Here is a 24483-nt window from a genome sequence, read left to right on the forward strand (position 1 = left end):
AGACCGAACGGCGTCTCCAAACAAATCTGTTTATTGGCTCACTGAAACTGTACAGGTTTAAATAGTGACGGTACAAAGAGGTGCATGATGGGAAAGCCCAAGGGGCTGGGCGACGGGCGGGTCAGACCACCTCCTCCATGTAGTCGGTGCCGTGGCTGTGACTGAGCTGGGAGACGCTCAGGTCCTGGGTGGTGTCATCAAGCTGCAGAACAAACAGTGACAGTAGCGTCAGCGTCGACATTTAAACAGTCAGTCCATCACGGAGAACCACAAATAAGACTGGAACCCTCTGAACTCTCTGAACGCTGCTGCTGCTTCTTCATGTCCCTAAAATGTGTCCAACCTCAGCTAGAAGGTTCCAGAAGTCACTAAAGCAGAATGAGTGAGAAAAGACTTCAGACATGTTGTTCATCAGAGGAGACTAAAGAAAGACAGAGAACATGTTGATCCAGAACAACAGTGGATCTAAAGATCTCCAGAAGAGATCTGAACTGTTCTAGTTCTACTTTCTGAGGTCAGTAACAATAACAGAGTGGCTGCTGTGTGTCATGTAGCTGCCTTTTAGATGTGTTCTAGAAATAAATCGGATCAATAAATACACAAGTATATATGTTATTATTCAGTGTAAAAGAATCGACCACACAGCTGAGACAGACAGACAGACTGACAGGAATCAGCAGAGAACAGAAAAAGGTAAAGAGGCCACACGGGGGGGGGGGGGGGGGGTCACCTTGTCGCTGTTGTCTGGTCCCTCGATGGAAACCTCCTCGATCTCCTCGCCGATACTCAGCTCACTCCTGGACAGATCGGACCGATGGCTGGGGGAGGAGGAGAGCATCAGAGTGATCTTCTGTTCCCTCCGTCAGTCTAAGAAGCTTTTCTTTTCTCTCCCTGCTTTAAATCCACCGATAACATCACCACACCAATAAATACCGTCTGAACCGCTTCCAAGAGGAAGCAAAAGTCTCTCTGGAGGCAACTGGACAGACCGACAGCCAATCAGAGCAAAGGACACGTGACTAAAGCTTCACCATGTCCTGCCGACAGCAAACATGTTTTTATTTAAAAAAAGTCTCTTTTACAGAAAATATGCGTCCAGTTCCTTTAATACTGACGTCAGCAGCAGCAGTTTGACCACAGAATGAACAGAAGTCCCAGCTGAGTGTGACGGACACACTAACAGAACACGTCGCGGGTCTTACCTGTTAAAGTCATCGTCGTATTCAACATCGTCATCTGTGAAACAAAGTTTAAGAAGTTTATTTTGTGAAATTAAAATATTTTAATAATTTAATTCTGAACTCACTTAGTCTGACCTGTTTTTTTCCATCTGAAATCTGATTATTCAGATGTTTGCAGATGACACTCATTTCTTAATAAATTACAAAGACCTTTACTGCTTTATGCTACTATAAAAAAGATTTTGCTTAACTCGATGTGTAACTATCACACACACAATAAACCTTTCATGAGGTATATTCAGTCTGACAGGACTGCTGCTGATCACAGTCTTACTGGTTAATATTGATCCCCGTTCACACTTACTGATAACTGTCCCTACTGAAGAACAACTCACGTATTTTTAAACCTGGGCCCTTATCTTACCTCAAAGAACATGGGAACATGTCTTTGGTGTTTAAAAGGGTTTGTTTGGCTCCAAATAACCATTTAAAACACCAAAGTCCTACAACAACACCAACACACTGACTGATGGAGCAGCAGCTCTAAAATCCCTGTTTTAGTGAATGTAGTCTGGTGTGTGTGCAGAGAGCGATAGAACGGCTGTTTGTGGTTAAACCAAAAGGATCTGGACAGTGTAACGGACAGGATGTATCCTCTGGGGCTTCGGTCTGAGTCGTACCTAAATGCAGAGATCCAGTTTTATCGTTCGGGGCCTTCAGGTCTCTGGATCCTCGCTCTCTGGAGTTCGACGCTCCTGCAGGAGGAAACATCATCTTCATCACACACAAACTCTGGATGATGAATAACCACTGGCCACACCGATGAGATGCTGGCTCCACAGAGGATGAACCCTTTTGATCTTAGTGACTATCTCTCCTCCAGTGCCACCTTCAGGACTAACCTTACATCAGGGGTTTTAAGAGTGAAATTCAAGCACTTCTCAAGCATTTTCCAGGTAAAGTAAGTCTCTGCTCATATCAACTGATGTCATGTGATGAACGCTCGCTTTCCAAACCTGTTTCATTACTTTGTGTTGGTTTTTATCTTTTACTTGAATCATATCTGTCCTCCCTTAGAATCCTTTGTTGTTTTAATGCCTTTTCACTCTCCTGCCATCCGAGTCTCTTCCTCCTTTGTTTGAACAAATGATCCTGCCTCCACCTTTAGAAGTGCTACTCCAATAAAATGATCATTATCATTAAATCAAGCATTCTCCAGTCTCTCAGACTGACTATTCAGACTCTGAGAACAGATCGATCAGGATCATTCAGGTTGTTGTTGGGGGGGGGGGGCTATAGAGTCCCACATGTTCAGTTTGAAACAGCATCACTGTTGGTTGAACTCTGACCGTTCCTGCTGTGGCTCTGCTCCGACACGCTGCCTCCTCCTCCTCCTCCTGCTCCTCCTGCTCCTCCACCTGCTCCTCCTGGTCTGGGGGCCTCTGACAAGGACCCTGCTGGGCTCTCTCTGGCCCTGGACGGCTCCACCTTCCTGGGATACAAACAGCACTTCGTCAGCCAGAGGATGGAGGTTCAGGACGGGACAGACAGGAACATGAGAGGGTGTTGATAAGCTCACTTTAAGTTTGATCACTACGTTTCCCATGATGCTTCAGGAAAACATGAAGTATAATGTTGCCATGAGTTTTTTAGCCTATATTAGTCATCCTGTCTGCAGAGGATGAACCCCTGGATGTTCAGACAGCAGCTCCTGTCTGCAGAGGACGAACCCCTGGATGTTCAGACAGCAGCTCCTGTCTGCAGAGGATGAACCCCTGGATGTTCAGACAGCAGCTCCTGTCTGCAGAGGACGAACCCCTGGATGTTCAGACAGCAGCTCCTGTCTGCAGAGGACGAACCCCTGGATGTTCAGACAGCAGCTCCTGTCTGCAGAGGACGAACCCCTGGATGTTCAGACAGCAGCTCCTGTCTGCAGAGGACGAACCCCTGGATGTTCAGACAGCAGCTCCTGTCTGCAGAGGACGAACCCCTGGATGTTCAGACAGCAGCTCCTGTCTGCAGAGGATGAACCCCTGGATGTTCAGACAGCAGCTCCTGTCTGCAGAGGACGAACCCCTGGATGTTCAGACAGCAGCTCCTGTCTGCAGAGGACGAACCCCTGGATGTTCAGACAGCAGCTCCTGTCTGCAGAGGACGAACCCCTGGATGTTCAGACAGCAGCTCCTGTCTGCAGAGGATGAACCCCTGGATGTTCAGACAGCAGCTTCTGTCTGCAGAGGATGAACCCCTGGATGTTCAGACCATCAGTGGATCACTGAGAGACTGAAGGAACCTTAAAAACTGACAGGTTCTCTATGAGGTTCTGCAGCCTCTGTTTTCTGGAGCTTTATTCTGGAGGGACGTCACATGATGACGTCCTCAGTGAGCTGTGTGTCTCTGCTGCAGCGCCACCTGCTGACCAATGACAGTAACCCACTTCCTGTTGTTTACCCCCTGCCCCTGATGTCACCTGATGCCTGTCGCTCACCTGAGCTCAGAGGTGTGACTGCGATCAGAGAGAGGATCATCTCGCTCGTCCTCTGAGTCCACAGCCAGGACAGATAGACTGAGACCGGGGGGGGCAGAGAGAAAAAAGGTCAGAGATGATGGAAGACAGAGTCCTCTCCTCACGTCCAAAAACATTACTTCCAAAGACGTGTCCCCAATTTTACTAAGTGTCCTCACAGATTTAGGCGTCCATGCACACACTCATGCAGGCAGTATCAGACCCAGTTAAACTCATGTTCAGGTCATGTGACATTCAGGACGGTTTAGTGTTTCGGTTCTTCTCAGAGTTGTTTGTGAATATAAGTGAGGATGGAGGACACCCGGAGCGGCTCGCTGACTCTTCGCTTTGGCCTCAGCGACCCAGTTCCTCCTCAGACATCGTTAGAGTTTGATGAAGTGGAACCTGACTCGGTTACAGTCGTCCCACTGGGCTTCACGCTGGTTTTGAGTCTGATCCCGTGCCGTCAGACACACTTTCCGTCACCGTCAGAGTCAGCAGAGCAGCTCTGGGCGTCTCCAGGCGGTCAGTCGGCCGTCTCACATGAGAAACTGTCAACGGACAACATCCTGTTCATTTCACCGTATTTAGGACGACGCCACCGACTCAGCACAGGAGCTGAACACCAGTCCGACCGGTCAGAGACGGAGACACCATCTGCTGACAGAAGAGATTCTCGGCTCTGATTTCTGTCCCTCAGCTTCACCTGGTTTGCCTTCATGCTGCACATTTTCTAGAAATGTTCTATTGTCAGAAAATGACTGAGAAGCTCCTCAAAAGGGGACCGTAGTCGTCCCACCGTTTCTGTTACTATTATCATTATCCATTATTATCTGGCAGAGTTCCTCCCGTTAAAAGGGGAGTTCTCCCTTCTTTCAGGAAGTCTCAGTTATTTCTGGCTCGACTAAAACGTTGACCAGATGTCTCATGTGAGCGCCGCCTCAGGACCCGTTCAGACAGAAACACCAGATCCAGGCGGGCAGTGAGACAAAGGAGGTCCTCCTGGATCTGGATCTGGATCTGTGTGGACGAGCCCTCGCGCCAAAACCGACCAATCACGTGTGAGTCCATGTCAGCTGACCGGAGGCCAGCAGGCGTGCAGACATGCAGACTCACTCGCTGAGGCTTTTGTCTCGCCTCATGGGGGGCTGGACCACGCCAGAGAGACACTCCTCCTCCCTCAGAGGGACAACACCACAGGTGGGGGGGCAGGTAGAGGGGACAGGTAGGGGGGCAGGTAGAGAGGACAGGTAGGGGGGCAGGTAGAGAGGACAGGTAGGATGGGGCAGGTAGAGAGGACAGGTAGGGGGGCAGGTAGAGAGGACAGGTAGGATGGGGCAGGTAGAGAGGACAGGTAGGGGGGCAGGTAGAGAGGACAGGTAGGGGGGCAGGTAGAGAGGACAGGTAGGATGGGGCAGGTAGAGAGGACAGGTAGGGGGGCAGGTAGAGAGGACAGGTAGGGGGGCAGGTAGAGAGGACAGGTAGGGGGGCAGGTAGAGAGGACAGGTAGGATGGGGCAGGTAGAGAGGACAGGTAGGGGGGCAGGTAGAGAGGACAGGTAGGATGGGGCAGGTAGAGAGGACAGGTAGGGGGGACAGGTAGGGGGGACAGGTAGGGGGGACAGGTAGAGAGGACAGGTAGGATGGGGCAGGTAGAGAGGACAGGTAGGGGGGACAGGTAGGGGGGACAGGTAGAGAGGACAGGTAGAGAGGACAGGTAGGGGGGACAGGTAGAGAGGACAGGTAGGGGGGACAGGTAGGGGGGACAGGTAGAGGGGACAGGTAGAGAGGACAGGTAGGGGGGACAGGTAGAGGGGACAGGTAGGGGGGACAGGTAGGGGGGACAGGTAGAGAGGACAGGTAGGGGGGACAGGTAGAGAGGACAGGTAGGGGGGACAGGTAGGGGGGACAGGTAGAGAGGACAGGTAGAGAGGACAGGTAGGGGGGACAGGTAGAGAGGGCAGGTAGGGGGGCAGGTAGAGAGGACAGGTAGAGAGGACAGGTAGAGAGGACAGGTAGGGGGGACATAAGGAGAGAAGAACAGGAAGTATAACAGAGATTCAAAGGAATTAAAGATAAAGTAGTGACATCAGAGGACAGACATGAGTGTGCGGACAGACACACCTGGACAGGTGGGACGTACAGGGTGAGGACAGCAGAAGCAGATTAGCTTACTGACCTGTTAGCATCATTAGCTTCAATGTGGTGATTTAACGTCTCGCTCCAAATGAAACAGCTGTGTCGGCTAACGCTAACGTTAGCATAGCTTCAGATGAGTAGACGTTTGTAGCAGCCACCTGTTACCATGACTACCAACCAGACGGCTGCCGACCAGGATGTAAGACCCAGTATCTAGACCGCAGGGCCCCGACGGGATCCACAAACCAACGACAGAGAAACACGAGAGACAAGCTGCCGCTCCATTATTGATTACTTTTAAATTTACATCTGTCTAACCATAACCGATCAGAGGAGAGGAAGAACACCAGAGTCATTTCTGGATCCAAAATCAAGATGTGATTTTGAAAATGACAAACTAAAGGCTTCAAAACGGCGGTCCACAAACTGACAGGTGACATCACGGTGACATCACGGTGACATCACGGTGACATCACGGTCCAAACCCACACAGAGAGGATACAGATCACAGATCACAGATAGGATCAATCAGTGCTCAGCTGCTCAGATGATGTCAGCTGAAGTGACAGAAGATCTAACAAAACAAAATCTGACCCAACGTTTCAGTGAGGAATGAGCCCTGACTGCTAACGAGCTGCTCTGACACTAAACCAATTAAAACACGATCAGAGGAAACGTGTCGTTATCAGGGCGCCACAGACAGGATCGGACACCACCGAAGAAGAGACAGGAGCGACGGGGAGCGGCACAGTCTCCGGCACTTCATCAGAAAGGTGAAGATGTCCTCTTAATCATCTCAGGCCCTGAAGCCACAAAGTAATGAGCCGCCGCTCTCTGGAGTTTTAACTAGTTAGTCAGTCGGACTCTTAGAGGATGAAATGTTTCGCTTCAGTGCGTTTTAATGATGGTCGAATGAGACAGAACTCCATCCTGTGGTCTCTGTTAAAGCTGAAGTCAGTTTATCTTTGGTGTCCCTGTTTAAACATCCCATAATAACCTTCATCATGCTGTAGATCAGCTGCTCTGACACTAAACTGGCCTTTGTCCAGTCACAGGTCCCCTCAGAGAGAGGAGCATCCATGTTGCCCTTCTACACGGGTTCACTGACGAAGGCTGTGTGACAGGGTCAAAAGCTCAGGGTGCAGCTGCAGTCATGTTTAGGATGTTCACCCCTCTCACTGTTTCACACGTGATACTTACTCTTTCTGACTGTTCATCCTCTCTGATGAGTCCTTTTCTCCCAGAGGACTTAAAGGAGGCAGCAGAGAAACACAGAGAACAGACCATCTCAGAGCAGACAGACACAGTGACACCTAAAACCACCTCCACATATAGTCAGTTCTGCATTCATGAATGCTGATGCTCATCTACATTCTTATTCAGGGCTCCTTGTGTTTGACCGGTCTCTTTTTTGGGGTAACTGAGTCCTATCTGATCCTTTTGGTTTAACCACAAACAGCCGTTATATCGCTCTCTGCACACACACCAGACTACATTCACTAAAACAGGGATTTTAGAGAACAGGACTCAGGAGCTGCTGCTCTGCTGCTGCCTCCATCAGGTAGTTTCTGTGACTTTGCTGTTTTAAAGGATCAGTTCAGATCAAACACAACATCTGTGTAACACACAGTAAAACACACACACACTGACTGATGGAGGCAGCAGCAGAGCAGCAGCTCCTGTGTCCTGTTCTCTAAAATCCCTGTTTTAGTGAATGTAGTCTGGTGTGTGTGCTGTTTGTGGTTAAACCAAAAGGATCTTCCAGGTCTCTCTCTGTAGGGATCCTTTCCATGATGCTGTCACACACTTAGAATAACACTCTGAGCCTGTCAGTGGATCAAACAAGCTCTTTTAGTGGACCTACTGTGATCAGGTGCAGTTGTCCCAAAGGACCACGTTGCAGCCATTGCAGCCCGTTTGGTGTCTGCTGGCTGAGGTGATCTACTGGACCAGTTCCAACACTTTTACTACCTACCAGTCACTCACACACCAGGATGTGGACACAGAGGACCAGGGGGAGAAACAGACCAAGACTGACCCAATCACAACGAGGCAGCTGACTACAGGAAGCTGAGGTCATCCTGGTCAGCGTGTCCTCAGGTGTGACTGCTGACAGGTGAAAGCTCAGGTATCCTCACCAGCCGTAGGTCTTCTGTGGTTTGGGCAGCGGGTCGTCGAAGAAGGAATCTCCGTCATCAGGGTCATCCTCCACCTCCAGGTCCAGGTCCAGACACTCCCTCCTAAGGCCGGAGGAGGCGGTCCTGTGGTCGGACGCCTGCTGCTGGAAGTCTCCTTTCCCCAGAGAGACCACACCCCCCGAGTCCTGACGGAGGACACCAAGACATGACAGACAGACAGACTCAGAGGTTCAGAGGTCAAACGCAGACGGCCGCCGATCCAGTCGACTAAAACATCTTTTCATTATTCATATGACGCAGTTATACTGAATGTCCCTCCGTGTTCTCACGACAGTAGACATAAAGTCGAGCCTCCAACCAGACTTAGTACAAATTTTGGCTGAATTTCCAGAAAATCGTCCAATGAAAACGTTTGTTTTCTTCCTGCTCTGGTCTGTTGTGATGTTCCAGCTTCTTTGGCTCTCCTGCATTTTCAGTGTTTCCACTCAAAAGCAAAAACTAAAGCAGGTTGACAGAGACAGTTATTGATGAACTCTGACTGTCCTCGGTACACGTAGTTAGTTAGTTCTATTTGTCTTTGATTATCATATCATCATAAAACACTGACAGGATTCACTCTGTCGGTCCTCTTAATACTTTAAGTACACTTGGTGTCCAAACTTCAGTACTTTTGCTTCACTGTAATGTAGTATTGGTACAGCGTGGCGTTCGGACTGTTACTGCAGTAGACGATGGGAACGCTGCCGTCTGGTGCTCTTAGTATTCCATCCATCAAACAGTCGAGTAGCTGGTTGAACTTCACAACCTCACAAACACCTTTCGCATTAAAAGTCTCCATTTCTTGGTAGACTTTTAATTTGAAGCAGCCACAGAAGGTGAGGTCAGAGACACTGATGAGCACCGACTGCAGAAGTGATGAGAAATAATCAATAAACAGAAACAATATCGCTGTGATCGTCTGAAGGCCTCAGCTGAGCCGCTGTCCTGCAGGCGATTACAGTGCTCAGCGATTTAACACCAGCCCTTTTCCGCTAACTTAGCCTCCTGCTAACTTAGCTTAGCATTGCGCTAACATCAGTGTTCACTATGTGGAGTTTTATCGTCTCTAAATTAGAAGCAGTTGTTCTGTAGAAATGAGTTGTTGTAAATATTTACAGCCATCTAGTGCAGGTGTTAGCTCCACCTGAAGGTCTGACTGACTGTTGGGATTCTGTCAGTAAATCAGAATCATTATAATGAATTGTAACACTGTCGCACTGAAACCGGACTAGAAATGATAAAGAGGTGACTGATTAAGCTCGGCTCGGTTTTTAACTTGTTTGGTTTCCTCAACAGAGACGACAGATAATGTTGTATTTGTCATTTAATGCTGCCGTTTGATCCCCAAATCTTTTGGGGATAATATTAACTGTCAATAAAACTAAAAATAAATTCATTTCCTTTTTTGGTTTTTAATCTGAAAAGCGGAGGTGGAGGTACACTTTCAGCCCTGATTCGTGTCTGCAGGCTCCTCCTTCAGGTGGAACTCGGGTCAGAGCACACCGCTGACACAGACTTTAGTGAGAACGTCACCCTGAAAGTGAACACGTGTACTTTCACACAGGTATTAGTCATCTGGAGTGATTCTGAACATGTAGGTTTAGGCTCAGCCAGAAAAACATACAGATCAATGAACAAAGAGTCAAATCAAACTCTTGTGTCTGACTTTATGTCATCATTAAAGGGCCACTCCACTGTTTCTACCCATGATCCTCTCTGTCCACATCCTGGTCCTTTGGGACAACTGCACCTGATCACAGTAGGTCCACTAGTGGGTCATTTTACACACACACACACACACACACCGACTGATGGAGGATCATGGGTAGAAACAGTGGAGTGGCCCTTTAAGTACAGTGTGACACAACTAAACTGTGACGCTCACATGTTGATGGGATCATAACATCAACACACGAGGAGTTATGGGATCTGATGTCTCATAGTCGACCAGGACCAGAGCTACTGACACTGACAGAGTGAGGCAGAGCGACCGTTAGCGAGCAGCCCTCAGGTGAACAGAGTAAGGGACGCCAGTGTCCTGCTGAGGCCAATAAGGTCATTGTCAGTGATTTGGATTCAGGTTTGTGAAACGTCTGTAAAGAAATGGAAGCAGCGGCTGGATGTCAGAGTTAGTGGCGGCGGTGCTTCATCGTGGGAGTGTTAGCGTGAAGCTCAGTGTCTTCATATCTGCTCGACACAAAGTTACCTGGACTGCCGTCTGACTTTGTCCTCTGTGACTCTGGCCTTTATACCTGGGGATCTGTACACGACAGGGACAGGGACACACCTGAGACACACCTGAGACACACCTGAGACACTGTCAGCTGTTAAGCCTTATTTCCACTAAACGCCAGATCATTTTTAACATCATTTAAACACAATGATAGGAGAGCTGATGAGCTGATGAGCTAATGCTAGTGCTGCTTCTGCTAACTGGGGCTAATGCTAGTGCTGCTTCTGCTAACTGGGGCTAATGCTAGTGCTGCTTCTGCTAACTGGGGCTAATGCTAGTGCTACTTCTGCTAACTGGGGCTAATGCTAGTGCTGCTTCTGCTAACTGGGGCTAATGCTAGTGCTGCTTCTGCTAACTGGGGCTAATGCTAGTGCTACTTCTGCTAACTGGGGCTAATGCTAGTGCTGCTTCTGCTAACTGGGGCTAATGCTAGTGCTGCTTCTGCTAACTGCATTGCATCACTCCCATCTTTTGCATCTCCTGCATCTGTTTGTGTCTTTGCATCGACTGTATTTGCTGGCAGGAAAAATTCCCTTCACATTTGGTGGAAACACCTTCACACACCTGATAATCTATCACGGGGTTCAACTCTGTCAAATGTAGAATTTCCTGACTTTCCCTTCCTGGAACAGACGTGTGGACTTTTGTTTTGTTGGGTTTAAATGTTCCCATTACAAAACTAACGAACCCGACGGGCGGCTCACCTGTTATCTCACCCTTTAGTATCTGAGAACACTTGACGGGTTTAACTGTGTTTACATTTTAACGAGACAAAGGAACAAAACCTGACAGACGGTTAACGTGCAAAAACACAGTAAGGAGAAAACCTGCCAAATTAAACACATTAAAATGCCTCTCGTTCGTTCATTCGTTCGTTCGTTCATCCAGCGTGGGTGTTTTCACACTCAGCACATGAGTCCAGGCGTACCTTGCTGACGGACGGAGAGCTGATTTTCTCCTCAGGAACTCGACCCTGTTGTTGACTGACGTCGGCCTCCTGAACCACCTGAACAAAGACGCCAGACGTCACAGCCGGAAACACGACTCCACTTACTCACGGGCAGCCATGCTAACATCTCAGCTAAATGCTAATGTCAGCATGCTAACAAGCTCACAGCGACGACGGATCAGATCAGCAACACGTCATCCAGAGTTGCTCTCATCACTGCGGCTCTTTTGGTGGAAAACAATCTGTTGTCCCACGACAGCGTCGCACTGACACAAAAAGGTTTTCACTAAAAACACTGCCACAGAGACGCTGTGGAGTCTCCTAGATCAAATCCCACGTCTGATCTCCGATCTGTTCCCACCAGGTCCTGAAAAAGATCCTGATAGAAGAGTTTTATGGCTCCAAGCTACATGCTAACGTTACACGCTAATGTGCGAAATGAGTCCCCAGTGTTTCTGACCCTGTGTTGGCTTAGCTTATTTTGCTAATGCTAATGCTAGCTAGCATAGTGTTAGCAGAACAGGACTGAACAGTAAAATATTTCCTGGTGATCTGCTGACCTGGAGACCCTGGCCACTGGGGGGTCACTGAGGGACCTTATTGATCAGCTGGATGCTGCAGGATAAAGGTGGATCACATCCATCTCCTCATGTCTGTGCTCTCTGTGGCTCAGACAGAGTGGACGGAGATCAGCTGACACTCAGTCTGCAGCTCAGCTACTGACTCATAAGTTTCAGTTTAGTAATTAGTTTTAAATTAACAAGTAGAATATTCACAAAGTTCACCATCTTAGCTTAGCATGTTAACATTAGCCAGTTAGCAGTAAACACAGAGACCAGCTGAGGCTGATGGGAGTGTCTTCAGTTCTGCAGGTGTTTGGTTACATGCTGCCTTCAAATGGAACTTGTGACTTGTGGTCAGTTGTGTACACGTATGTCATGAGAACACAGTTGCTTGGCAACACTGCTCGGCAACATGGACGCCAAAAGACTTCTTGCTGTCGTCTTCTAGAAGCCACGATGGCTAACAGTTTAGCTAGCTAGCGAGCTGGTAACATGACGTTGATGCAGGAACTGTGAGGCCGCTGGGAACATCAACATGTTCCTGAGAGACACCAAATGTTTCGAGTCCACAGCCTCCATCATTTCCAGAAATGTCAACAACACATCACAACTTGTGAACTCTGCGCTTTCAGAAAATGTCCACTTTGAAATCAGGAATATCACAGGAGGGGGGCCTTCCTATGATAAAGACGGTAAACAAGACCCCACTTGAAGGCACCAGTAAACCAAAGCATTGTGAGGAAAATGTTGGACGACTCCTTTAAATGACTGAATGATGATAACGGTCTGAATCTCACCAAACTTCTGCACTGAGCGAAGAGACGCTTGTAAAGTCCCAGAAACAGCTGGAAGTCGACCGCTGTGGAGACACAAAACAGCTGGCAGTAAACTGAGAATAAACACGGAGGGAAACGGGTTCTCTGTCTGTCTCCTGGTTTGGGCCTCTTAAAGGAATAGTTCAGATTATTTGAAGTGGGCCTGTATCAGCTACGTCACCTCGCCGTAACATGCTCAGTTGGTCGATCGAGGCAGCAGTAGACCTGCAATTCCTGTGTGCTGTGAGGTAAATCAACTGTTTTTGTCAAAGGAGTCTGGTAGCTTTGACTGGGGGGTGCTGAATATCATCCGATGTAGGTAATACACTGACAATGGAGAAGGAGCTCAGACAACCACACTTCAAATAATCTGAACTAACCCTTTAATGTGACACAGACGGCACACAAAGCAGCCCTGTACAGAGAAATGGTGTCCCAGTGTGCATGACCGGTCTGATCCTCTGGGAGGGGGGAGGGGGAACACGGACACGGATCAGCTGCCCACAGACATGAGGTGTGCTTTAGGACAGAGAGCGGGTCTCTTACTGTTGGAGAAGGGTTTGTCTGCAGCTCTGAGCTCATCGCTGATGAATCTCTCCATCATGTTCCTGTAGGCCACAAAGAGACGTCACAGCTACACTTCTGTCCTAACTAACACGTGAGGAAACATGTTAAAGGAGAACTCCCCTGTTTCTACCCATGATCCTCTCTGTCCACATCCTGGTGTGTGAGTGACTGGTAGGTAGTAAAAGTGTTGGAACTGGTCCAGTAGATCACCTCAGCCAGCAGACACCAAACGGGCTGCAATGGCTGCAACGTGATCCTTTGGGACAACTGCACCTGATCACAGTAGGTCCACTAAAAGAGCTTGTTTGATCCACTGACAGGCTCAGAGTGTTATTCTAAGTGTGTGACAGCATCATGGAAAGGATCCCTACAGAGAGAGACCTGGAAGATGGAGTGTTTTTGTGAATGTAGTCTGGTGTATTTGAAGAGTGACTGTGGTTGAACAGAGGATCTTCCAGGTGTGTGTCTGTGTAAACTGGCCCCAGGTGTAAAAACAGCGGACTTCTCCTTTAATAAGCAGGGCCTGTGTGTCGCTGTGTTTCAGACCCACTTGTTCAAACTGGGGAGCAGGTCTGTGAAAACACTCCTCAGGTCTTCCTTCATGACCGAGCCGCTGCCGTCCTACAGAGTCAAACAACAGCATTAGCCCTGAAACACAGGCTCCGATTGGCTACAGACTGATGACATCACACACAGGTGATGGACATTCACCTTGTCGTAAAAGTCAAACTTCTCCCGAGCGCGTGTGACCTGTTTCTGTGACGGCTCCTACGAGAGGACAGACAGCAAGGTTCACACTGACACACACAGACACACAGACACACACACACACACACACACACACACACACACACACACACACACACACACACACACACACACGCACGCACGCACACACGCACAGACACACGCACAGACACACGCACAGACACACACTGACACACACAGACACACACTGACACACACACACACACACTGACACACACTGACACACGCACAGACACACACTGACACACACACTGACACACGCACAGACACACACTGACACACAGACACACACTGACACACGCACAGACACACACTGACACACACACTGACACACACTGACACACACTGACACACACACTGACACACACACTGACACGCACAGACACACACTGACACACACACAGACACACACTGACACACACTGACACACGCACAGACACACACTGACACACACACTGACACACACACTGACACACACTGACACACACACACACACACACAGACACACACTGACACACACTGACACACACTGACACACACACTGACACACACACTGACACACGCACAGACACACACTGACACACACTGACACACACACTGACACACACACTGACACACACTGACACACACTGACACACACACTGACACACACACTGACACACGCACAGACACACACTGACACACGCACAGACACACACTGACACACGCACAGACACACACTGACACACACACAGACACACACTGACACACACTGACACACGCACAGACACACACTGACACACGCACAGACACACACTGACACACACACTGACACACACACTGACACACACTGACACATACACTGACACACGCAGACACACGCAGACACACACACTGACACACACTGACACACACACTGACACACACACTGACACACACTGACACACACACTGACACACACTGACACACGCACAGACACACACTGACACACACACTGACACACGCACAGACACACACTGACACACACACAGACACACACTGACACACACTGACACACGCACAGACACACACTGACACACACACAGACACACACTGACACACACTGACACACGCACAGACACACACTGACACACACACAGACACACACTGACACACGCACAGACACACACTGACACACGCACAGACACACACTGACACACACACACACAGACACACACTGACACACACTGACACACACACAGACACACACTGACACACACTGATACACGCACAGACACACACTGACACACACACAGACACACACTGACACACACTGACACACACACAGACACACACTGACACACACACAGACACACACTGACACACACACTGACACACACTGACACACACTGACACACACACACACACACACACAGACACACACTGACACACACTGACACACACTGACACACACACTGACACACACACTGACACACACACTGACACACGCACAGACACACACTGACACACACTGACACACACACTGACACACACACTGACACACACTGACACACACTGACACACACTGACACACACTGACACACACACTGACACACGCACAGACACACACTGACACACGCACAGACACACACTGACACACACACTGACACACACACTGACACACGCACAGACACACACTGACACACGCACAGACACACACTGACACACGCACAGACACACACTGACACACACACTGACACACACTGACACACACTGACACACGCAGACACACGCAGACACACGCAGACACACGCAGACACACACTGACACACACACTGACACACACACTGACACACACACTGACACACACACTGACACACACACTGACTGACACACACACTGACACACACACTGACACACACACTGACACACACACTGACACACACACAGACACACACTGACACACACACTGACACACTGACACACACACTGACACACACACAGACACACACACTGACCTTTGGGATGTGTCCTCGTGTGTCTCCCTGTCCAAACAAAAACAATCAGAGGAGTTATGGACCTGTTAAAGAGCAGTACCAGTACTTCCTGTTGTACCTGACTGAGCAGTACCAGTACTTCCTGTTGTACCTGACTGAGCTGTACCAGTACTTCCTGTTGTACCTGACTGAGCTGTACCAGTACTTCCTGTTGTACCTGGACTAACCTTCCTGCAGTACCAACTCATTTCAATGCTGTGGATGTTTCAGCTCATTTAACTCCTTATGTCCTGTTAGCTTGTTTAATCTGCAGCAAGGCATCATGGGATGTAAGCTCATCATGTGTGCGTAGCGTCGTACGTCTACCGTGATGAAATATAAAGCAGAGTCTGTCCCTCAGTACAGTCCCTGTGTGGCAGCACCTGGTGGACGTCAGAGGACCTGCAGTCGTGACGGTCCTGAACGTCTCACCTCAGTGGGTTTGTGTCGTCCTCTCCTGACGAGCTCCAGCAGCAGAGGACAGTTCCTGTTCACCTCAGACTCACACAGACCCAGGTCTCTGCACACCAGGTCCCGACTGTCCAGACCGTTCATCTGCAAACAAACACACAAAAAGCAGCACACACACACACAAAAAGCAGCACACACACACACACAAAGCAACACAAAGCAACACACAGCAACACACAGCAACACACAGCAACACACACACACACACACACACAAAAAGCAACACACACACACAAAGCAACACAAAGCAACACACACACAAAAAGCAACACACACACACACAAAGCAACACACACACACACACAAAGCAACACACACACACACACACAAAAAGCAACACACACACAAAGCAACACACACACACACACACACAAAGCAACACACAGCAACACACACACACACACACACACACACAAAGCAACACACACACACACACACAAAGCAACACACACACACACACACACAAAGCAACACACACACACACACACACACACACAAAGCAACACACACACACACACACACAAAGCAACACACAGCAACACACACACACACACACACACAAAGCAACACACACACACACACACACAAAGCAACACACACACACACACACACACACAAAGCAACACACACACACACACACACACAAAGCAACACACACACACACACACACACACAAAGCAACACACGCACACACACACACACACACAAAGCAACACACAGCAACACACACACACACACAAAAAGCAACACACACACACACAAAAAGCAACACACACACACACAGACCAACACACGGCAAAAGACATCAGGACAGACGTCAATGGAGGACAGTTCAACACAGGAGACGCTACAGAGATCTGTCCTATGTCTTAACGGGTTACACCTGATCACAGTAGGTCCACTAAAAGAGCTTGTTTGATCCACTGACAGGCTCAGAGTGTTATTCTAAGTGTGTGACAGCATCATGGAAAGGATCCCTACAGAGAGAGACCTGGAAGATCCTTTTGGTTTAACCACAAACAGCACACACACCAGACTACATTCACTAAAACAGGGATTTTAGAGAACAGGACACAGGAGCTGCTGCTCTGCTGCTGCCTCCATCAGTCAGTGTGTCTGTGTTACTGTGAGACTTTTGGTGTTTTAAAGGATCAGTTCAGATCCAAAACAATATTTGTGTGACACACAGTAACACAAACTAACCACCTGATGGAGGCAGCAGCAGAGCAGCAGCTCCTGTGTCCCGTTCTCTAAAATCCCTGTTTTAGTGAATGTAGTTTGGTGTGTGTGCAGAGAGCGATATAACGACTGTTTGTGGTTAAACCAAAAGGATCTTCCAGGTCTCTCTCTGGGTCAAAAACAGCAGAGTTACCCTTAACTCTACAGGTCAGATGATCCATTAAAGTCAACACTTAGTCACCTCTAGTTAGTTTGTTTACATCCTCATCACGAGCTGAGTCAACATCAGAGGTTTAAAGACATCCAGCTCCTTTAAGGCTCCTTGAATGCACCATCACAGACAGCAAGCGAGCATCAGACGGCTGCACAATAGTCACTCTCTGTCCACACAGTCGGCCAGGTATCTGCTTCTGTCATCAGGTAAACAAAGACCGGCTCAGACACTCACCGCATTGATCTCTGGCTGGAACACGGCCAGACTGAAGTCCAGGTTGAAGACCTGCAGGAAGTCCAGGATCAGACTGGCTACCAGGCGGCCTGCAGGGGGACAAGACTGAGTCAGGACGCGTCTGAGGCCTGCAGGGAGGACAGGGCCCTGAACACAACACTGGAATACAGCACCTGAACACAACACTGGAACGCAGCACGAGCCAGAGAGAGAGAACAGACACCTGAACACAACACCAGCCACACAGAGGGAACAGACACCTGAACACAACACCAGCCACACAGAGGGAACAGACACCTGAACATAACACCAGCCACACAGAGGGAACAGACACCTGAACACAACACCAGCCACACAGAGGGAACAGACACCTGAACACAGCAGAGAGGGAACAGACACCTGAACACAACACCAGCCACACAGAGGGAACAGACACCTGAACACAGCAGAGAGGGAACAGACACCTGAACACAACACCAGCCACACAGAGGGAACAGACACCTGAACACAGCAGAGAGGGAACAGACACCTGAACACAACACCAGCCACACAGAGGGAACAGACACCTGAACACAGCAGAGAGGGAACAGACACCTGAACACAACACCAGCCACACAGAGGGAACAGACACCTGAACATAACACCAGCCACACAGAGGGAACAGACACCTGAACACAACACCAGCCACACAGAGGGAACAGACACCTGAACACAGCAGAGAGGGAACAGACACCTGAACACAACACCAGCCACACAGAGGGAACAGACACCTGAACACAGCAGAGAGGGAACAGACACCTGAACACAACACCAGCCACACAGAGGGAACAGACACCTGAACATAACACCAGCCACACAGAGGGAACAGACACCTGAACACAGCAGAGAGGGAACAGACACCTGAACACAACACCAGCCACACAGAGGGAACAGACACCTGAACATAACACCAGCCACACAGAGGGAACAGACACCTGAACACAACACCAGCCACACAGAGGGAACAGACACCTGAACACAGCAGAGAGGGAACAGACACCTGAACACAACACCAGCCACACAGAGGGAACAGACACCTGAACACAGCAGAGAGGGAACAGACACCTGAACACAACACCAGCCACACAGAGGGAACAGACACCTGAACACAACACCAGCCACACAGAGGGAACAGACACCTGAACACAACACCAGCCACACAGAGGGAACAGACACCTGAACACAGCAGAGAGGGAACAGACACCTGAACACAACACCAGCCACACAGAGGGAACAGACACCTGAACACAGCAGAGAGGGAACAGACACCTGAACACAACACCAGCCACACAGAGGGAACAGACACCTGAACACAACACCAGCCACACAGAGGGAACAGACACCTGAACACAACACCAGCCACACAGAGGGAACAGACACCTGAACACAGCAGAGAGGGAACAGACACCTGAACACAACACCAGCCACACAGAGGGAACAGACACCTGAACACAACACCAGCCACACAGAGGGAACAGACACCTGAACACAGCAGAGAGGGAACAGACACCTGAACACAACACAGAGGGAACAGACACCTGAACTCCTCACAGAGTTTTAAAGGAGTGTTTTAGTTCAGTGTGTAGCTCTGGGAATGTGGTTTGAGAGTCTGTTAGCTTTCTGAGCTTCTACATTCAGCTGAACGTGAACGTCGGCACATGGTGGCTCCACGGCTCCACCCGGTGGCAACAGACCGACAACCACATCAGCTCTGGCCGGCATCGTGAGGACAAACACTGGGAGCTTCTCATCCACAGGGACAGTGAAGGAAGTGAACTACAGCTGCCACCATCAGGCATCGATTATTAGACCAGCTCTTCTTTCTTCCAGGCAAAAAGACCAAAAGGTTCTCAGATGGAGGATTTTCTGCATTCCTGATTGGATCAAATGTTACTCTGCTAAAATGAGACACAGGCTCCAGGATCTCGTGACAGGCTTTTCTCATTGTTTTCTAATGTTTCTAATGAAATGACAGTAATCTACAGACTGGGCCCGAAACTGAACAATGAGAGGAAGAGTCAGATGAAGATGAGGAAGCAGGTGCGATAAACATGTGTAGAGGGATCGTAGTGAAACCCTCACCGTCCTTAGTGCTCAGACTTTTCTTCAGGTTCTCGTTGATCAGAGGAGGTTTATTCTGAAAAACGCGGAGAACAAAGTAAACAATCACTTTCAGAGAAACAACAGGCGAGCTAACTGGATCCATAGCTAACAGAATCAACATTAACAGGATCCATAGCTAACTGGATCCATAGTTAACAGAGTCTGAGGCTAACAGGATCCATAGCTAACAGGATCCAGGATCCATAGCTAACTGGATCCATAGCTAACAGGATCAACATTAATAGGATCCATAGCTAATAGGATCCATAGCTAACAGGATCATCATTAACAGGATCCATAGTTAACAGGATCCAGGATCCATAGCTGACAGAATCCATAGCTAACAGGATCAAAATTAACAGGATCCATAGCTAACAGGATAAAAATTAACAGGATCAACATTAACAGAATCAACATTAACAGGATCCATAGCTAACTGGATCCATAGTTAACAGAGTCTGAGGCTAACAGGATCCATAGCTAACAGGATCCAGGATCCATAGCTGACAGAATCCATAGCTAACAGGATCAAAATTAACAGGATCCATAGCTAACAGAATCCATAGCTAACAGGATCAAAATTAACAGGATCCATAGCTAACAGGATCAACATTAACAGGATCCATAGCTAACAGAATCAAAATTAACAGGATCCATAGCTGACAGGATCCATAGCTAACTGGATCCATAGCTAACAGGATCAACATTAACAGGATCCATAGCTAACAGAATCAACATTAACAGGATCCATAGCTAACAGGATCACCATTCACAGGATCCATAGCTAACAGGATCAACATTAACAGGATCCATAGCTAACAGGATCAACATTAACAGGATCCATAGCTAACAGAATCAACATTAACAGGATCCATAGCTGACAGGATCCATAGCTAACTGGATCCATAGCTAACAGGATCAACATTAACAGGATCCATAGCTAACAGAATCAACATTAACAGGATCCATAGCTAACAGGATCACCATTCACAGGATCCATAGCTAACAGGATCAACATTAACAGGATCCATAGCTAACAGGATCAACATTAACAGGATCCATAGCTAACAGAATCAACATTAACAGGATCCATAGCTAACAGGATCAAAATTAACAGGATCCATAGCTAACAGGATCAACATTAACAGGATCCATAGCTAACAGAATCAAAATTAACAGGATCCATAGCTGACAGGATCCATAGCTAACAGGATCAACATTAACAGGATCCATAGCTAACAGAATCAACATTAACAGGATCCATAGCTAACAGGATCAACATTAACAGGATCCATAGCTAACAGGATCAACATTAACAGGATCAATAGCTAACAGGATCATCATTAACAGGATCCATAGCTAACAGGATCAACATTAACAGGGTCCATAGCTAACAGGGTCCATAGCTAACAGGGTCCATAGCTAACAGGGTCAATAGCTAACAGGATCATCATTAACAGGATCCATAGCTAACAGGATCAACATTAACAGGGTCCATAGCTAACAGGGTCCATAGCTAACAGGGTCCATAGCTAACAGGGTCCATAGCTAACAGGGTCCATAGCTAACAGGGTCCATAGCTAACGTCTGAGGTTAACAGTCACCTCCAGTTTGTCCTGGTCCTCCATAGCGAGGAAGACTGCTGCTCTCATCTCTGCCTGCAGGAGGAAACAGGACAGGAGTCACACAGGTGACGACCAACCACTGACAGACAGGTACACAGACAGGTGACGACCAACCACTGACAGACAGGTACACAGACAGGTGACGACCAACCACTGACAGACAGGTACACAGACAGGTGACGACCAACCAGGTACAGGCGGGCAGAGAGCACATCTCTTACAGCAGTAATGTGTAGAAATGCTGTCACCAAGAGTACAATAGTAAAGTAACTACAGCCTGCTGTAGGAGCAGAATCCTCAAAACACCTGTACTACAGTACTGTTGTAAAAGTTCTCAGTTACTTTCCATCTCTGTTAGGAAAACTAACATTAGCCACATTAGCCTTCAGGCTAACAGTTAGCTACACAACACGTTCCGTATTCTCCCCTTCCGGCTGAATACTGGTAACAGCGGCACAATTACGACAAACACCTGAAACAAACACCCGACAACACCAGAAGCAATCACACCTGAAACGGATGTAGCTTGCGTCACTGTAACTTTATGGACTGTGTGTAATTCTGTGGCTAACATTAGCCTAGCCTAGCCTAGCATTAGTTTGGTAAACGGTAAATAAAGGTGACTTTAGGGCGCGTGTTTCGGACCTTGAGCTTGTTGAGGACTCCGCTGTTCTCCAGGTTCTGGATCAGCAGGTCCCTCAGTTCGGTGTCGTCCTCAGTAGCGGACATGTTTACTTGAAGCTACCTGGAGGCTAACGGAGGCTAACGGAGGCTAACGGCTGCTGTCAGGACAACAAACCAAAACAATCCACGCGGAAGTTTCTTCTTCTGCTGTTTAATCTCAGCTCAGCTCACAGTCGGCTCAGAAGCACACTGGCGCCCCCTGGTGGACCCCAAAAAGAAAAAACATCCAGGAGAAAAATGAGAACGAAGAGCTGATCAGACAGAAACATCCTCAGAGACACAGACAGAAACATCCTCAGAGACACAGACAGAAACATCCTCAGAGACAGACAGAAACATCCTCAGAGACACAGACAGAAACATCCTCAGAGACAGACAGAAACATCCTCAGACACAGACAGAAACATCCTCAGAGACAGACAGAAACATCCTCAGAGACACAGACAGAAACATCCTCAGACACAGACAGAAACATCCTCAGAGACACAGACAGAAACATCCTCAGAGACACAGACAGAAACATCCTCAGACACAGACAGAAACATCCTCAGACACAGACAGAAACATCCTCAGAGACAGACAGAAACATCCTCAGAGACACAGACAGAAACATCCTCAGACACAGACAGAAACATCCTCAGAGACACAGACAGAAACATCCTCAGAGACACAGACAGAAACATCCTCAGAGACACAGACAGAAACATCCTCAGACACAGACAGAAACATCCTCAGAGACACAGACAGAAACATCCTCAGAGACACAGACAGAAACATCCTCAGAGACACAGACAGAAACATCCTCAGACACAGACAGAAACATCCTCAGAGACACAGACAGAAACATCCTCAGAGACACAGACAGAAACATCCTCAGAGACACAGACAGAAACATCCTCAGACACAGACAGAAACATCCTCAGAGACACAGACAGAAACATCCTCAGAGACACAGACAGAAACATCCTCAGAGACAGACAGAAACATCCTCAGAGACAGACAGAAACATCCTCAGAGACACAGACAGAAACATCCTCAGACACAGACAGAAACATCCTCAGACACAGACAGAAACATCCTCAGAGACAGACAGAAACATCCTCAGACACAGACAGAAACATCCTCAGAGACAGACAGAAACATCCTCAGAGACACAGACAGAAACATCCTCAGACACAGACAGAAACATCCTCAGAGACACAGACAGAAACATCCTCAGAGACACAGACAGAAACATCCTCAGACACAGACAGAAACATCCTCAGACACAGACAGAAACATCCTCAGAGACACAGACAGAAACATCATCAGAGACACAGACAGAAACATCCTCAGACACAGACAGAAACATCCTCAGAGACACAGACAGAAACATCCTCAGACACAGACAGAAACATCCTCAGAGACACAGACAGAAACATCCTCAGAGACACAGACAGAAACATCCTCAGAGACAGACAGAAACATCCTCAGAGACACAGACAGAAACATCCTCAGACACAGACAGAAACATCCTCAGAGACAGACAGAAACATCCTCAGACACAGACAGAAACATCCTCAGACACAGACAGAAACATCCTCAGAGACACAGACAGAAACATCCTCAGAGACACAGACAGAAACATCCTCAGACACAGACAGAAACATCCTCAGACACAGACAGAAACATCCTCAGACACAGACAGAAACATCCTCAGAGACACAGACAGAAACATCCTCAGAGACAGACAGAAACATCCTCAGACACAGACAGAAACATCCTCAGACACAGACAGAAACATCCTCAGACACAGACAGAAACATCCTCAGACACAGACAGAAACATCCTCAGAGACACAGACAGAAACATCCTCAGACACAGACAGAAACATCCTCAGAGACACAGACAGAAGATCAACTTTATTATTTTCCCATCAAAGCAGCTCAACAGGACAAAAAACTACCAGAGAGAGAAACTACCAGTGTTTTAATGTGTGTGTGTGTGTGTGTGGTGGTGGTGGTGGTGGTGGGGGGGGGGGGGGGGGGGGGGGGGGTGTTACAG

At 48.3% G+C, this 24483-nt stretch overlaps 1 protein-coding gene across 6 annotated transcripts; it reads right to left on the reverse strand.

Moving 5' to 3' along the window:
• Positions 1-9: 9 nt before the first annotated feature.
• cep43 (centrosomal protein 43) lies at positions 10-22541 on the reverse strand. 6 transcript variants are annotated; one of them, XM_070848965.1, is made up of 20 exons: positions 22402-22541; positions 21736-21789; positions 20111-20165; positions 17990-18078; positions 16324-16446; positions 15874-15900; positions 13841-13897; positions 13680-13750; positions 13109-13170; positions 12545-12606; positions 11164-11241; positions 10209-10262; positions 7964-8148; positions 4804-4866; positions 3670-3747; positions 2531-2673; positions 1862-1936; positions 1203-1236; positions 731-818; positions 10-202 (listed from the first exon to the last, which is right to left on the reverse strand). In XM_070848965.1, exons 1-20 carry the CDS (start codon positions 22483-22485, stop codon positions 122-124), a joined length of 1563 nt encoding a protein of 520 aa, XP_070705066.1. In that variant the 5' UTR covers positions 22486-22541; the 3' UTR covers positions 10-121. The 6 variants fall into 6 exon arrangements, with proteins under 6 accessions (XP_070705066.1, XP_070705067.1, XP_070705068.1 ...); XM_070848966.1 differs by lacking the exon at positions 4804-4866 and adding an exon at positions 7026-7073; XM_070848967.1 differs by lacking the exon at positions 10209-10262.
• Positions 22542-24483: the final 1942 nt, after the last annotated feature.

The sequence above is a fragment of the Pempheris klunzingeri genome, chromosome 18, assembly GCF_042242105.1.
Source record: "Pempheris klunzingeri isolate RE-2024b chromosome 18, fPemKlu1.hap1, whole genome shotgun sequence".
In the NCBI taxonomy this organism is placed as follows: domain Eukaryota; kingdom Metazoa; phylum Chordata; class Actinopteri; order Acropomatiformes; family Pempheridae; genus Pempheris; species Pempheris klunzingeri.